Raw genomic sequence first — 16,765 nt, 5'->3', positions numbered from 1 at the left:
TTGTCTTTTCCGGGAATCGTCGGATTAAAGTATGAATTAATCGAAGGGGAGATTCGGGGGTCATTTGATTCGGCTAGTTTTCGCTCCCTTTCCGATGCCAGTAGAATTGTCAGAGGTAATGAAAAGAGGAGGGACGACGTAGAATTTTTCTTTTTTTCTTAGATGAAGCAAGACGTGGAACGGGTAAACGCTGATTAAAATATGGATGAGGTGTCTTCTCTCGTCATTCAAGTATCTAATGTTTCTATAGAAACTGAAATTTTATCATTTCCAAGGATTAAATAACTTTTTGTTTTCCTTTTTCTGAAAAATATTCCTCGGATAAAATAATTATTTCGAGGCATCTTGAAAAATGAAAATGCGAAGAAATAGTAAATTATATAAATAATAATAAATTGGACTGATTAGAGAGATGCAAATAAATACAGGCAAAAGTTTTAATCCCTTTGTAATTTTATTCCAAATTCTTTTTATTGAAAGGAAATAGATAGTCAACTTTTATTGCAATCTTTTTTAATTGCTTCTATGGAAAAAGTATTCAATTAGATTGTTAATTCTCCAGGAAGTGAAATATCCGAATACCAATTTTTCAAATTTTTTCGAAGAGATATCGGTGTGTAAACTCGAATCGCATGATTTCTAACGTGGAAGCACATTTCAAGGTGCAAACCCAAGAGTGAAATCGGTATTCGAGTGTCGATTGTTTACGTGTTTACGTATAGATGAGCATCAGCGGGGTTGCCTAGTCGAAGGATACCCTTTGACCGATCAAGCAACGTAAATTCTCTGATTAGCTCGAGAACAAAGCCGACTTCCCTAAGGAACCTTCCCTCCACTCGAAATCACCTGCTTAGATCGATACCGAGATATAGATTTCAAAGTGAAACCTATATTATTTCGGTTAAAAGCACTCTATCCGTTACCTTGAACGTTTTATTTCATTTATTTATTTATTTATTTACGAGCAATCAAATCGTTTTCGAATTAATCAAATTGCTTTTCGACTTATGAGCTATCCAAAATATATTGAAAAAAGAAATAAAGATAAACTTTCGTTGTTAAAAAATTTCACATCCCTCAAAAAAATCTTGATATCCAAAATATATTAAAAAAGAAATAAAGATAACCGTTAAAAAATTTCACGTCCCTCAAAAAAATCTTGATATCCAAAATATATTAAAAAAGAAATAAAGATAAACTTTCGTTGTTAAAAAATTTCACATCTCTAAAAAAAATATTCCACCTAAGAAAAAATAAATAAAAGATCCAAATAAGAATTTTGAAGAGTGTATCGATCCTCCTGAAAATTCTCCACTGACGAAATTCGAACGGAAACGATCGTAAAATCTAGGCGAAGGAAAAATAGCCAAAACGAGAAAGAGAGAGAGAGAGAAGATAGGTGATCGTATAAAAGGGTGTCTCATAGAAAGATGAGAACAGGAATAAAGAAGAGGAATGGATTGGGGAGAAAAAGAAGAGATCGAGATAAGCAAAAAAAAAAAAAAAAAAAATAAAACTGAGAAATGTATAAGATACGATGGAGAATCTACATCAGTCGAGAGATAGAGAGACAGTTGGCCCGTACGAGTTGGACACCGAATTTATGAACACGATCGATGCTTCGCTTTGATGATATCTCTATCGATGTCTCTGTGGACTTCGGCTCGTCCTCCTTCCTCCCCCTCCTCCTCTCTTATCGGACGTGGACGCGGAGAAGAGGAGCAAGAGTTGTTGGCAAGAGTCGGGATAAGGGAATAGATGACAAGGAAAAAGGTGCAACGGAAGCAGAACACACGGTTTTAGATACCCAGAAGAATGACACCAATTTACGAGCCAGGTCGAATTTATGTTTTCTTTTCCACACTCGAGTTTCCTTGTAACGAGTATTTGAGCTGGGAACTGGATGCATTCTGTGGCTGGAAATCTGTTCCTTGTCGGTCAATGCACGCTCGTTCGAGGATTATAGTTATTTTATATATATAGTGACTTTTGAAGCAAAGTAGATTGAAAAGGCAATATTATCGTTTATTCTTTATTCTTTGAACGCAATAATTGGACAAAAAGGTTAGATTAGGTTAAGTTTTGTTTAAGAATCAATTATTCGATTCATCTATTTTAGCCGTCAGAATCCATTTATCGTTTAGGTTATGGTAAATATTACAAGTATTTGAACAGTGTAAAAATTCTACTTGAGAAAATTTGTCTGTTCGAAGAGTAAGGAATTTTTAATAAAATGGATGGAATTTCTAAAATATTCCCAACCTACTAATCATAGTAATAAATGTGATTCCAAATAAAATCTATTATTAAATTTCTTATTAATTATTAGTGATCATCGATTCGAGGGATCAGAATTCGTAAGATTCGAGATCGGAACCGTACACATATATGCTTGTACAATTAAACGGGTTATGTCTAGTCCACGGTTATTAAGGGACGAAGATAACCGTGTTAATCGGATTTGAAGATGATCGAGTGATGATGTTAGGTAAATGATTTGGAGAAATTCCATCTAGGAGAAACTGTTCAAAAATTCGATCACGATTTCTCCTTCTCCGTCGATAAATAACACTTTGTCTCATTACCTCGTCTTTATCACCATTTAACCAGACCACCAAATTATACACGTTTCACTTCATAACCTCACTCACCTCGAATCTGCCAATTTTACTCGAGCAACAAAAACCAACGTCAGATCAGTTTTCGAACTCACTCTGTGCAATATTCACCGCATAACCTAAAAAGAAAACCCGCTAAATTTTAGATACGAAAATTCTCCGCTTGAATAATTCCACCTTGTCCCGTGTTTAACGAGCAATCAGCCTCTCGATTATTAACACGAAGCAATCCCGAAACGGCGGGCGATAGATAGATATTTGCGTAAAACCGCGCGCACCGAACCCCCTCCCGGAAATTATCGTTAATTAGATTCATCAGAATCGTGGATCGCGTATTATCGGTTCCCCGTCGCGGCCAGGAATTATCGGGCCGCGTACGTTGCCCTGCGATCCAAGATGGCGCCGCGTGTACGAAGCAGCGTGGAGAGCAGCGCCGCCACGCTTACGATAGTAAAGTGTCGCCTCACGTGTCGCTAGATTTCCCTATGGATTCCCTAATCACGCATCCGAGGTATCGAAGTATCGATCGTGCTCGCTTGGGATCGCTCGTACGACGCTTGGAACGAATCCTCGGCCGGGAAAAAAAATTAGATCTCTAATGAGCGTGACTTGGAAAAACAACAACGAGATATTATGTAACGTAACGATAATACGTTGTATAGTGTATCGACGAGAGCGGATTTATAATTTCTACTCGCGTTGAAAGGAAATTAATTTTTATTCTCGAAAAGGATGGCATTGCTGGAGTATATATTTCCATCCCTGTGGCCTAATTTTTACAAATTTAAATTCGTCCACTTGACAATTTTAAGAAGAGAGAAGTACCTCGATTTTTAATTACTTGAAAATTATCGCCGAGTTTCACTCTGTGTTAAATTTTAGATTTTCGAAATCTAAATTCAAAATCGTTCGATAACAACGAACTTCTTTCTCCTATAATTAACCACAAATATTCGAGGTTAGAAATTGAACGAATAAGCAGTAACGATATTAATTTTCCGTCTTATCTCTCTCTACATACGCAAAAAGGGAAGGATCGGAGGGGAAGAGGATGGTACATTTTTAAAAAATAATCGGCGACAGGTCATAAAGTATTGACACCGTGATTGGCGTCCCGACATTCTCTCCTATTCTCGGATTCGACGTCCCCCGAAGGACCTGTCGCTTTCTTCGTCCGCGCTCGCTCGTCATCCCGGTTCGGTTTTGGCTCCGTTTCCAGAAGGGGCGATGCATAATTCGCGACTCGAACGACAACCGTTTCACGCGCGAGGCGTGTCGCGCGAGCATAATCCCGAGTCCAATTAGCGATAATTACGACGTCAATTGGGAATTCGTAATGGCGCGGGGACGGATTCCATCCCGGACTCGTTCTACTTATCAACCATGATTTTTGCAGACGTGGTAATTTTCGGCGCGCAAATTAAACCCCGTTCCCGGCAAATCATAATGACGCTCATCAACCCCCCCAACGGTGAATGGTTTGAACTACTTCCGTTTCGAGAAGTTGGAAAATCAAATCTCTCTCTCTCTCTCAATTTTATCGTCGATCGTTAATTCGAAAGGCGTGATCGTGTAACGAGTCTTCTGATATGATTCTTCCCTCTTATATAATTTATTGAGTGGTATAAATTATTTCCTTTCGAACAAATCAAATATCTTTCGTTTTCTTTCTTTCTCATTAATTTATTCACTTATTGAACTTTTTTTTGAATTGGAGAATCAAATTTCTCTTATCATTACGAATTTTTCTAAGTAATATTGTCACGTTCTAGTGTTATTTAATTCTGTATTATTGTAATGAAAAGGAGAAGAATTCAAAAAATATGATAAATAGACGTTTTAAAAACATCTTTCCAATTAGTTACATTTACTTGCATCGAATTAAAAATAATTGAAGTGTTTTTTTTATTGTTAGTGTTTCTTTTATGATTAGGAATTTTTCTAGATAATATTATCATGTTCTAGTATTATTTAATTCTGTATTATTGTAATGAAAAGGAGAAGAATTCAGGAAATATGATAAATAGATGTTTTAAAAACATTTTTCCAATTAGTTACATTTACTTGCATCGAATTAAAAATAATTGAAGTGTTTTTTTTATTGTTAGTGTTTCTTTTATGATTAGGAATTTTTCTAGATAATATTATCATGTTCTAGTGTTATTTAATTCTGTATTATTGTAATGAAAAGGAGAAGAATTCAAAAAATATGATAAATAGACGTTTTAAAAACATCTTTCCAATTAGTTACATTTACTTGCATCGAATTAAAAATAATTGAAGTGTTTTTTTTATTGTTAGTGTTTCTTTTATGATTAGGAATTTTTCTAGATAATATTATCATGTTCTAGTGTTATTTAATTCTGTATTATTGTAATGAAAAGGAGAAGAATTCAAAAAATATGATAAATAGACGTTTTAAAAACATCTTTCCAATTAGTTACATTTACTTGCATCGAATTAAAAATAATTGAAGTGTTTTTTTTATTGTTAGTGTTTCTTTTATGATTAGGAATTTTTCTAGATAATATTATCATGTTCTAGTGTTATTTAATTCTGTATTATTGTAATGAAAAGGAGAAGAATTCAAAAAATATGATAAATAGACGTTTTAAAAACATCTTTCCAATTAGTTACATTTACTTGCATCGAATTAAAAATAATTGAAGTGTTTTTTTTATTGTTAGTGTTTCTTTTATGATTAGGAATTTTTCTAGATAATATTATCATGTTCTAGTGTTATTTAATTCTGTATTATTGTAATGAAAAGGAGAAGAATTCAAAAAATATGATAAATAGACGTTTTAAAAACGTCTTTCCAATTAGTTACATTTACTTGCATCGAATTAAAAATAATTGAAGTGTTTTTTTTATTGTTAGTGTTTCTTTTATGATTAGGAATTTTTCTAGATAATATTATCATGTTCTAGTGTTATTTAATTCTGTATTATTGTAATGAAAAGGAGAAGAATTCAAAAAATATGATAAATAGACGTTTTAAAAACATCTTTCCAATTAGTTACATTTACTTGCATCAGAATTAAAAATAATTGAAGTGTTTTTTAGAAAACGTACAAACAAGAAGATCAAAATATCGATTTTTTCTTTTCTTCTTTACTTTCGTTTCTAAATCATTCGTTCTCCAAAAATAGAAAAATAGACATTTGCTGTTTTATGATCCTTTTAATCAATCTCGTCATCTCGACTTGACTCGAATATTAATACAACAAAATAACAAATCAATTCAATTGCACTCATAAAGTCCACTGCTCGGCAAGGATCGCGCACAATATCGAATAATTGGCAATTGCTTTAACGATCATTATTGCCGTGTCAATAACGAGTTTACCTTCGTTTAAATTGATTTCAATGCCGAGAATAGTATAAATACGAGTTTACTCGCGCGGTCTCCTCCCCTCCTTCCCTCCTGTTTTCTTCGTTCAATGGACGCCCAATTTCCCGAATTTCTAGCTCGAGAGTACGTAATTACAAACTCGACACAATCGTGGCGGTCGCCTGATTATTCGCATAGATTATATAATTCGGGGCGGGCCAAGCGCGGAAATGCACCAATATCGCACGCAAGAGATTAATAAATTACGCATTAATTGTTCATTTCAATTCTGCAGTCGCGCCACTTCGTTCCATTCCGCGATCGTTTCAACCTTTTTTTCCCTGATGAAAACATCCATTGCTCGATCCATTGCTTGCTTGAGAAGATATTCAAAATATCGATAAAAAGTGAATATTCTTCGAATTCTGCTGCGTGATAAAAATTTTACGTGGATATTTATCGATTAATATATATTTTTCGAAACAAGATTTGATAAAAATTAAGAAAGAAATATAAAAACAAAGTGACAAAGAAAAGAGATAAATATTGAAAATTATCTTTAAATTCTAATCTAATATTAATTATATCTCTGATATTTTTTTGATAATATGTTATTTTTATACAAAAAGAGGTTTCCATTGGGGATATTGAGATATTCAAAGTGTATGAATTTCTTTTTTCTCAAGATTGATGGATCTCTAAAGGTTTGGGGGTCTAAAGCTTTCACATGGACGAAATATTCTTGCGTCTTTTTTTCATTTTTAATTTATGATACGAAAGAAGAATTGCGAAACCACGATAAATCAAATGGTTAATAAGGATTTATAATGGATAAATTAATAAAGATAGATGTAATGAAAAATTGGGAACATTAGACACAGATATTGTGATATTTCGTTTGGTGTTGTGATGTAACGTCCATTAATATTATTTATTATTTATTATAATACACGCATTATCCTTATATTTTTGCAAATATTCCCGACTGTTTCTCGTTTTTAAAGCAACGTTCCTCCACTCACCCTCCCGTTCCATTTTGACAAAATATATTGTTACTCTTCTTGTTTGTTTCGTTCGTTCATACCTTGCATTTATCTCTTTCCTTTTTCTTTTTCAACCATTTTCTTTCCATTTAATTTTAAACGAATCTTTAATAAAAAAAACTATCTCTCTCGAGTCTCCTTTTAAAACGCTTTTTAATTCTTCAATGCCTCATCAGATCAAAAGCAAAATCAAAGACACGTGTCAAGTATCTTAAATTAAAATTCAAATCGAATGAATTTTCTTCACATTTCACATTTCAAAGAAGAATTCATTTCGATTTATCAATTCCTCCGGATTCGTCAAATCGTGTAACTTTCCACGTTAAGTGAGAGGAAAAAAAAAAAAAAGAAAATTCCTCGAACCGAATTTGTAACTGTCCACGGGGGTAACACGAGGCCACCTACTCCACTCGACAAATCTGCGAATAAATCAGAGTTGCCCAGAGACCCGCCACCCTTCACGTTCCGGTTTACGCTGGCTTTCACCCTAACAGCCCCGACTGCTCGCACGACAGTTCACCACGATTCGTCAATGCTCAAAGCGCTGCTCGCCCTCCATTCGTCAACGTAATGCCAGCCGGCCAATAAGCCAATAGGACGGGGGGGGGGACGGGAGGGGGCCAGTTGGATTTTATACGAACGGCTGTACAATGCTTTGATTACATTTATGACGCGGCCATTGATATTTACGATCGAAAGCGTCGAGTAAGAACCACCCTCCTCGTGAGAATAGGGGTTCGTTGCCTCGTTCGAGTGGTTTGGTGGGTGGTTAATGCTCTTTCGCAGAAGGGAGAATTGTATAGGGATTCTATTGTCGTAGAATTTCTTTCTTTCTTTCTTTCTCGAAGACGAGGGGTTACACTGACATTTTTTGAGAAGATATTAACTTACGTAGAATTAAACAATCTCTTTTTTTAAATTAGCAAAGAGATAGAATTTAAATAAATTTTTGTGACATCTGTTTTGAGGAAAATATACCTCAAAAGTTTCTCACTTAATTCGATTCCTCGATTTATGTAAAAAAGTTTATTTTTACCGACAGATGGTAAATTTTCAAGTATCGAAGTATGATGAACGCGGAAAATTTGATTAATTTTTATAAAAAGCGTTCGATTCGATTAAAGGTAAGGTTCTTTTTACGTTTTACGAGGAATTGAATCGATCAAGATCGACAATTATTCCAATTTAACAACAATTTGAATCAACCATCACTGGACGGGATTTTAATAAACGTTGGAACGGACGTGCATTTGGACAGCGGCTGCTCGGTCGATCAAAAGGGTTAGTAGGCAGCCGGTAAGATGGTGGTTGCCCGTTCTACCGTATTTAGAGGTAGAACGAGTGGAGGAACGGGGGGGAGGGAGGGGATTGGCGTTGGCACCTCGACGAATGGGGTCATTTGTAGACACGAGTATTACAGGGTAGCCATTGAGCAACTAGACGCGGCCGGGTTGGGGAGGGAGGGAGTAGTTTGCACGATGTGATTTAAAGGTCTATCGAGCGATGATGCCTCAAGATTAGTTACCGGCCGGAACATAATTTCCCGCCTCCTCCCCGCTCACCTCTCCTCACCTAATTCACGGAACGAAATTCCGACGTATCACGAATATCTACCAATTGTTGTTTCCCCTCGAAAAATCCCTTTCGAACTATATATTCTATATACTTTCGACGAAATCTATTCTCTCGAACTCTATAATAATTCCCAATTGTATCGTATTCAAAGAATCCAAGTTATTTTTGTTATACCTTAACGCAATGTATAATTTAATGTATATCGAATAATTTTATTTTATCTTCGGATTAAATATTAGCCGAGAGGAAAGGATTCGAATTGTTTCGATGGACGAAATTTTACTTTTGCAATTAAAAGATATCGATATACGAAATATCTTTCATAAACGAAATTCGACTCTATTAGAAGACCGGGTTTCCGGGTGTCGATTATATGTTGGTTGCCGTGCAAGTATCAAGTTTCTCATTTTCTTGCTTACGCGGGAGAGGGGAGGGGAAGGGAGATTCTGTTGCTCTTCTCTATCGTTAACAGGGGGAACAAAGGTGCGGCGAAACGAAAATTACATAGAAACAAAATTTCAAGCTCGACTCTCTCTCTCTCTCTCTCTTCCCCTCTCGCGCTACAGGTGTCTTGTTACGTATTTTTCGATTACACTGCTTACTTAGATACCATATCGAATCGCCTCTCATTACGAATCAATCTTTCTCCTCCCCCCCTAAAGATTTCCAAAGGCTTCCTCTTACAAAACTTCATCGTAACGTTTCAATATCGAATTTCATCGAGTTTCCAGGATGGAGTTTGATAACGTGTTTTATATCGAGGTTATATATAATGAACGTACGAAATGAATGTTGTTTCATTCCAATAATTTCGAAATCGAATCTTTTTTTTTCCTAATCGTTCAATTGATTAGAATTTTGTATATTGGAAATATTTTTACTTAAAATGTGATTTATACTTAATTACTTTGTATATATCGTTTTGATTTTTTAAGATGTTTTATGTTAAAATTGTAAACGAGTTGTATCGATGCAACGTTAATCGTTTAATTGTTTATGTACTTTGAACTTGTGCCCGGAATTACCGCCAATTGAGATTCGTGTGTAAATATTAGCGATCAAGCTACCATAACTTATTGAACAAATACAGGATAATGGATTGAATTGCCTCAAGTTGGCGAAACAACAAGCTCAAGAACTTACGGCCTCGCGTTAGAGGCCAAACATTATTGTTATGTATGATTATACATCGATCTTCCTTTTGTCACACGTTAAATTAATTTTCTATGGATTAGTTTGTTTAAAAGGCTTTTATCAAAAAGTTTCTTCCTAATTGAAAAATTTAAGTTCGATTCTTTAAAAAATTCTTATACATAAATAAAATGCCTCCAGCTTTCTTTCAAGACAAAAAACATTATCAGAAAAATTTGTGTAGATTATATACATCAATCTTTCTTTCTTCATACGTTAAATTAATTTTCTATGGATTAGTTTAAAAGGCTTTCATCAAAAAGTTTTTTCCTAATTGAAAAATTTAAGCTCGATTCTTTAAAAAATTCTTATACATAAATAAAATGCCTCCAGCTTTCTCTCAAGACAAAGGACAACATTATCAGAAAAATTTCACGTTCCACATCTCCTGTTTAGTTCCAAAATTCGATGAATCTCATAAAATCATGTGTTAAATTTTTAAATTTCTATTTACAACTCTCGAATTGAAACATGGCTACGATATTAAAAAAAAGAAATAACAATACAATGTCCCCCAATGACGCTTCGAGAAAAAAACTTACGGCCTCACGTTAGAGGCCAAACATTATTGTTATGTAGATTATACACCAATCTTCCTTTCGTCACATGTTAAATTAATTTTCTATGGATTAGTTTAAAAGACTTTCATTAAAAAGTTTCTTCCTAATTGAAAAATTTAAGTTCGATTCTTTCAAAAATTCTTATACATAAATAAAATGTCTCCAGCTTTCTCTCAAGACAAAGAACAACATTGTCAACATTATCGTATAAGAAAAATTTCAATTCCACATCTCCTGTTTAATTCCAAAATTTAATGAACCTCATAAAATCATGTTAAATTTTCATTTCCATTTACAACTTTCGAATTGAAACGATATTTAAAAAAGAGAAATAACAATACAATGTCTCTCAACAACGCTTCGAGAAAAAAAACTTACGGCCTTACGTTAGAGGCCAAACATTATTGTTATGTAGATTATACACCAATTTTTCTTTCGTCACACGTTAAATTAATTTTCTATGGATTAGTTTAAAAAACTTTCGTTAAAAAGTTTCTTTCTAATTGAAAAATTTAAGTTCGATTCTTTAAAAAATTCTTATACATATATACATGTCTCTAATTGAAAAATTTAAGTTCAATTCTTTAAAAAATTCTTATACATTCTTATTATAATTATTCTTATAATTCTTATAATTCTTATAATTCTTATTATAAATAAAATGCCTCCAGCTTTCTCTCAAAACAAAGAACAACATTGTCAACGTTATCAAAAAAATTTCACACATCTTCCACATCTTTTCTTTCGTCACACGTTAAATTAATTTTTCTATGGATTAGTTTAAAAGGCTTTCATTAAAAAGTTTCTTCCTAATTGAAAAATTTAAGTTCGATTCTTTAAAAAATTCTTATACATAAATAAAATGTCTCTAATTGAAAAATTTAAGTTCGATTCTTTAAAAAATTCTTATACATTCTTATTATAATTATTCTTATAATTCTTATAATTCTTATAATTCTTATTATAAATAAAATACCTCCAGCTTTCTCTCAAAACAAAGAACAACATTGTCAACGTTATCAGAAAAATTTCACACATCTTCCACATCTTCTTTTTAGTTCCAAAATTCGATGAACCTCATAAAATCATATGTTAAATTTTCATTTTCATTTACAACTCTCGAATCGAAACACTGCTACGATATTTTAAAAAAGGAATAAAAATACAAGCAACGACGCTTGGAGAAAAAAAAAAAATTATAGCAGGAATCCAAGCCGATTCGGTAGCTCATCGAGGGGTGGTTTTCCTCGATCGTGAACAGCTGTGAACGCCAACCAGGCCGGGAATCGATAGTTGCCCAGTTGCCAAAAGTTCGATACCAGCGTTGTATTACCACCCACCCCATCCTCATCTCCGTTACCGCCGACTTGATGCCTCTCCCCCCTCGGGGAAGAACTGGAAGGGTAGACCTGAGGTTGCAGCACCGCCATCCACCTTCGCGAAATAAAGTAAAGGGTGCATATAGGTAGGGGAATCGTCTCCTCGTTGCACGTAGACAAACGCGTCTGAAAGTTTATGGGAGTCTCGATCTATGGGAGTCCATAGAGTCTGCGCTCGTTTTCCGAAACTTTCCGAATTCCGGATGGAAACTTTGGGGATCCTGGAATCGCCCCCGGTATTGAATCGACGAATCGAAGTTGGGGGGAGGGATTTTCGTTGACTTTAAGAGGGATTAAAAAAAAAAAGGAAAGGAAAGGAATTGTAAATTATATTAATTTATTAATTTTAATAAAAGATTTTTCTTTAAGATTGAATCTAATTCAATGGAATTTTAGTTGTGTTGCTTTATTAAAATTATTTTAATAAAATATTTTTTTTTAAGATTGAACAATCTTAAGTTTTAGATATAATTAAAATATATTTTTTGTTTTATTAAAATATTTTAAAATAAAAGTTAAAAACTTTATATTTGAATCTTAAGTTCTTAATGCACTATTTCTGCCATATTAAAATTTAATTAGAATAGATTTTAAATTTTGATTTTTAATTAGTATTAGAATTTCTAAATGTGAATGATCTAAAGGTGGATAAAAATTTAATCATTCAAGAGATGATTGATTAAATTTAAATAATATTATTCGTTTAGAAATTAATCTTTCTAAAATAATAAAAATTAAAAAAATTATTCTATTTAATGAAATTATTGATCCTATTTCTCGTTTAAGAAATTCGAATATTATTTTTGCAATTGTATTAATATTAATATTACGTGTCTGTTATGTTGCAGGATGTTGTTTCGTAACGTTCTACACGAGGAAAGCAGCCCTGGACGCTCAGAATGCTTTGCACAACGTGAAAACCTTCAATGGGGTAAGTGAAATTTACATTGTCAAGGGTCAAATAATAAAATGGATCGAATCGAGTCGAATGGAAATTTTTCGTTCCATACATTTATTTATTATTTTTGATACGACGATATGATGATAATGATTATTATTGTTATTATTATCCCCCGTTACTAGGTTACTAGAGGATTAAATTGTGAATAAATCATGCATAATAATTTCAAATTTAACATGTATGACAGTATATACAGCATTATTTCATAATTAGGTTAATTAACTGTTCCCGTGTAAATTATCGATGTCGATAGAGAGTATCAATATTTTAATAGAATTAATTCGGGGAAGAGATAAAAATATCAAAATATATATATATAATATAAAGCGTGGAGAAAAAAAAAAGAAGAAATTGCATCTCTGTTAAATCAGAGATTAAAATTAACGGGATAATTATTATTTAAATTTATTCCGTTTGTGTTTAAATTTAATTATCGTTCAAAATTTTTTAATCTATCTCCGCTTCGATCCTTATACAACATTATTATTAATATTGTTTAAGGTAAATCGTTTATTTTTTGACGCAATTCTGAAAGATATCATCATCCTTCATATTTTTTTCCCAACATAACATTTCCCGATAATTAAATTTTTCACAGTGTGTAATTACCGAATAAAATATACCGAATTTTTTTTTTTTTCTCTTTGCACTTCCAATATTTTTTTCCATAATCTGATAATATTCCCAGATGCGCGCAAAATATTGGCCTCGCATCAATCAATCGCGTACATTCGTCGTAGCGAATAATGAACGCTTACCCAGATAATTATCCGAGTGGCGGTGATTCGCATAATCAAGATATCGACCGAATAATGAATATTAATAGGGCCGATCGTTGAAATAAATTACTCAAATCTGTATCGATCGATCCTTTGACTAATCGTCGAGCCAACTATCGCCACGTGTCCTCGCATTATTCCTATCCGGCCAATTTGTTTCGAGCGTAATTGTGCAATTTTACATCGAAATCGATCTTCTTAGATTTTGATTTAATAATAATAATAAAAGAGATAGAAGCTTTTTTTCAATCTCAAAAAATTGTCTCCTTGTTGCACAATCTCTATATTTATTTCCTTACTTCTCCCCCGACGAAAATTCACCGATCCATTAACGAATCAATTCCCAATCGACGACGTGAATTATTACGATCTTGCGATTATATCCCCATTACCTCGAAGAATCCTCATCTGGGGCCGTGATTAATCGCTGTTCGAGCACGGATGATAGGTGTGACGCAATCTCGCGACACTTGACCCCGTTTCCATTCCCCTCTCTGTAACACTGGAATCGAAGATAAGAGGGAGGAAGATGGAAAAAAAAAGAAGAAAAGAGAGAGAGACATCGATGAAAATATTTTTTCCAAACGCTGTTTGCGTAAGCATCGTCGATTGTAGCGAGATGGTATCGTTGGAAGTGGAGCCGTACGATAATTACGGTCTCCCCGCGAACTTTCGATGCAATTACGAGACGTCATTACGAGCATTTAACCCACCGATCCCTCCCTCCCTCCCTTCCCGTCTACGCCCGTAGTTGCGCGCATTTATGCTTGAATTTACGAGAATAATTATCATCGATCGAGACGCAGACGCCTGGCAGTTGCTCCTCCTTCTCCTCGGGAGAGGAACAAAGAACGAATGAATTTCGGTCGTCGAGTTATCGATTTTGGTGAATTTGATTAAAATGATTAAAATGGGAGAAGAGAGAATATTGGGTAAACGTCGGATGGTTAGACTCGCATACGTTTGTAACAATATATATATATATATATATATATATATATATATATAATGTATTGGGATTAAAACGAACACGACGAATTTTTAATAAAAAGACAAACTTTCGTTAAAGCGACGCTTTGAATTTGTCACAAATGATTACTTTCATAATTATTTACGAAAGAGCGATAAACTATTCTTCTAAAGTAAATTGCTTCCAAATTGCTTTCGAATAACAAAATATATATATTACCGTCTATTATATATTAATATATATTTGATACACCACATCCTCTATATTAAAACTGTTTAAAATTATCATCTATTCGCAATCTGTAACAATGAGAAAAGAAAGGGAAGAAAGAAAAGAACGTAAGTTGATCAGTCGAGGAGGAAGAAACGAGGCGACGTAGTTTCCTTGATCGCCGCGCGGCGGCGACACTGTCCTGCCTTGCAGCGAGCTACAATCTAGGGAATATTTATCGTCGTACAAATTACACTGTGGGGCTTTTAACGTAGCGGATTACCCTAGCTAGCATATTGGAGACGAACGACACGTGCGGTTTTCCCTGTCTCTCCCCTCCTTCCTTTCTCTCCGCATCTGCAACTTGGTCAAATTAGGCTTCGTAAATTGAATACGCCACGCAATCGACTGGCTGCCCGGAACGATATATCACGTTCCGTGGTGGTAGCCACAGTATTCGTGGAGGGGGGAGAGGGCAGTTATAGACGTGTAGGACGCTATTGTACTTTGCGTTTAAGTAATTGTTTAGGCACTGTGATTCGGCTAATTGCTTCAGCGCCCGCGGTTTAGGATGTGTAGAGGGGGCAGAGAGGAAAGGAAATTAATTGACGGTGACAGTAATGGAGTTTAACGTAATTTCGCGTTCTCTGTTTCTGGAATATATACGAGGGGAGTTTACGCTCGATTTTTAGAGATTTTTTTTTTAGGAAGTAGGAACCAATTATGAATCGTTAAATTTCCTTCGAGTTATATTTAATTGTAATTTGAATGTAAAAATAAGAATTTAATTGCTCTTTATATCCACTTATGAAATATTTATTAACGATCGTTTATTTTTATTTCACAAGATAAGATCATATAGATCGAAGCGATAATTTAAACTTACATAATCGTGTAAATTAAGTTCCCGATTAATTAGCTGTCAACGAACAATTACACTTAATAAGCAGACTCGATCCATTAACGCGTAATTGTTAATCGGTTATCAATTCCAACTAGCATGCACATTCGTATAATAAATCAATCTTCAATAATTTATACCATTCACCAAAATTACAATTTATACAATTTCGATAAAAAACAATTCCAATTATATTTAAAACTATATAACAAACGTGTATAATTTGAAAGATGAAATCCTTCCTCGAATCTTTTCTCTAAATATCGATCTTTCGATCGATACTGGATTCCTCGTATAACAAAATTACGAAAAGAAAGGAGAAATGGGGGGGGGAGGGGGAGGCAATGATTCGAAAGGGAATTCGCGTCACGCGCAATTGAACGCATGAAAGTATAATGTTGTTGAAATTGCGCGCGTTAAAACGTAAATAATAAAGGGCGTGCCGCCACCACGATTCGGACGTCGTCGGCGGCAACCGTTTCCTGTCTGCGTGTAATAAGAAATTTCGCGGTAATTGACTCGCAAACGCCCGAAAGGAGAACTTCTTTTGACTTATTACGCCCGTCTCGAGGTTGCTCAACGGCCTCGTAATGTGACGAACGCGGGCGAAGAAATTCATTTTCCCTTAAATGAACTTGTTGGTTATTCGAGTAGAAATAGACGAGGGAAGAGGGAGAAATAAAGGGGAAGCGTGTAAGTTTTTTTAAAAAAGAGAGAGAGAAGGTTGGCCACGAAAAAAAATTGTAGAGAGTTTGCAGCATCGAGAAACGAAATTGCAGTTCGCGGGTTATAATTGAGGCCGTCTACTGGATTCGCTCTCCTACTTCCCATTAATATTTCCATCTTATTACGTTAAAAAACAGATTGGATTTAGTCTCGTTGTTTTCTTTCCTTTTTTCTCTCTTTTTAGATTTGTCCAATATGGAATTTATTATATTAGTATTAGATTCCAATATTTATCGATATTTAAATTCAGAGAAATTTAGGAATTCGAATTTGTTCAAGTGTAGAAATATAATATCTTCAGAATTGATTTGAAACGTTTGAATACCGATTTCGAAAATAATTAAAAGTTATCTTATCCCTCAGAAGCTGTAAACTCTAAGAAATAAATCTTTTAAAATCTTTTAAAAGATAAAAAAAACACTTTTCCTCTCGAGACATCATCTCTTTCTCGAAATAAAACTCAATCGATGTCATCGAATGGGTGAAAAGTATTTGATCGGACGAGTGTACTCCAATCA

General features: G+C 34.1%; 1 protein-coding gene across 27 annotated transcripts in view; it reads left to right on the top strand.

Moving 5' to 3' along the window:
- Window positions 1-16,765, top strand: part of LOC409780 (CUGBP Elav-like family member 2) — a 458,105-nt gene that overhangs the window by 323,209 nt on the left and 118,131 nt on the right. For all 27 annotated transcript variants that reach the window (XM_026439104.1, XM_026439138.1, XM_026439115.1 and 24 more), the window contains one exon: window positions 12,549-12,631. In XM_026439104.1, coding sequence (XP_026294889.1) covers window positions 12,549-12,631 — 83 coding nt within the window. The remainder of the gene's footprint in view (window positions 1-12,548; window positions 12,632-16,765) is intronic.

The sequence above is a fragment of the Apis mellifera genome, linkage group LG1 (genome assembly GCF_003254395.2).
Source record: "Apis mellifera strain DH4 linkage group LG1, Amel_HAv3.1, whole genome shotgun sequence".
Classification (NCBI taxonomy): domain Eukaryota; kingdom Metazoa; phylum Arthropoda; class Insecta; order Hymenoptera; family Apidae; genus Apis; species Apis mellifera.
Note: the sequence above shows the minus strand (reverse complement) of the source record. Positions and strands in the feature narration are given on the sequence as shown.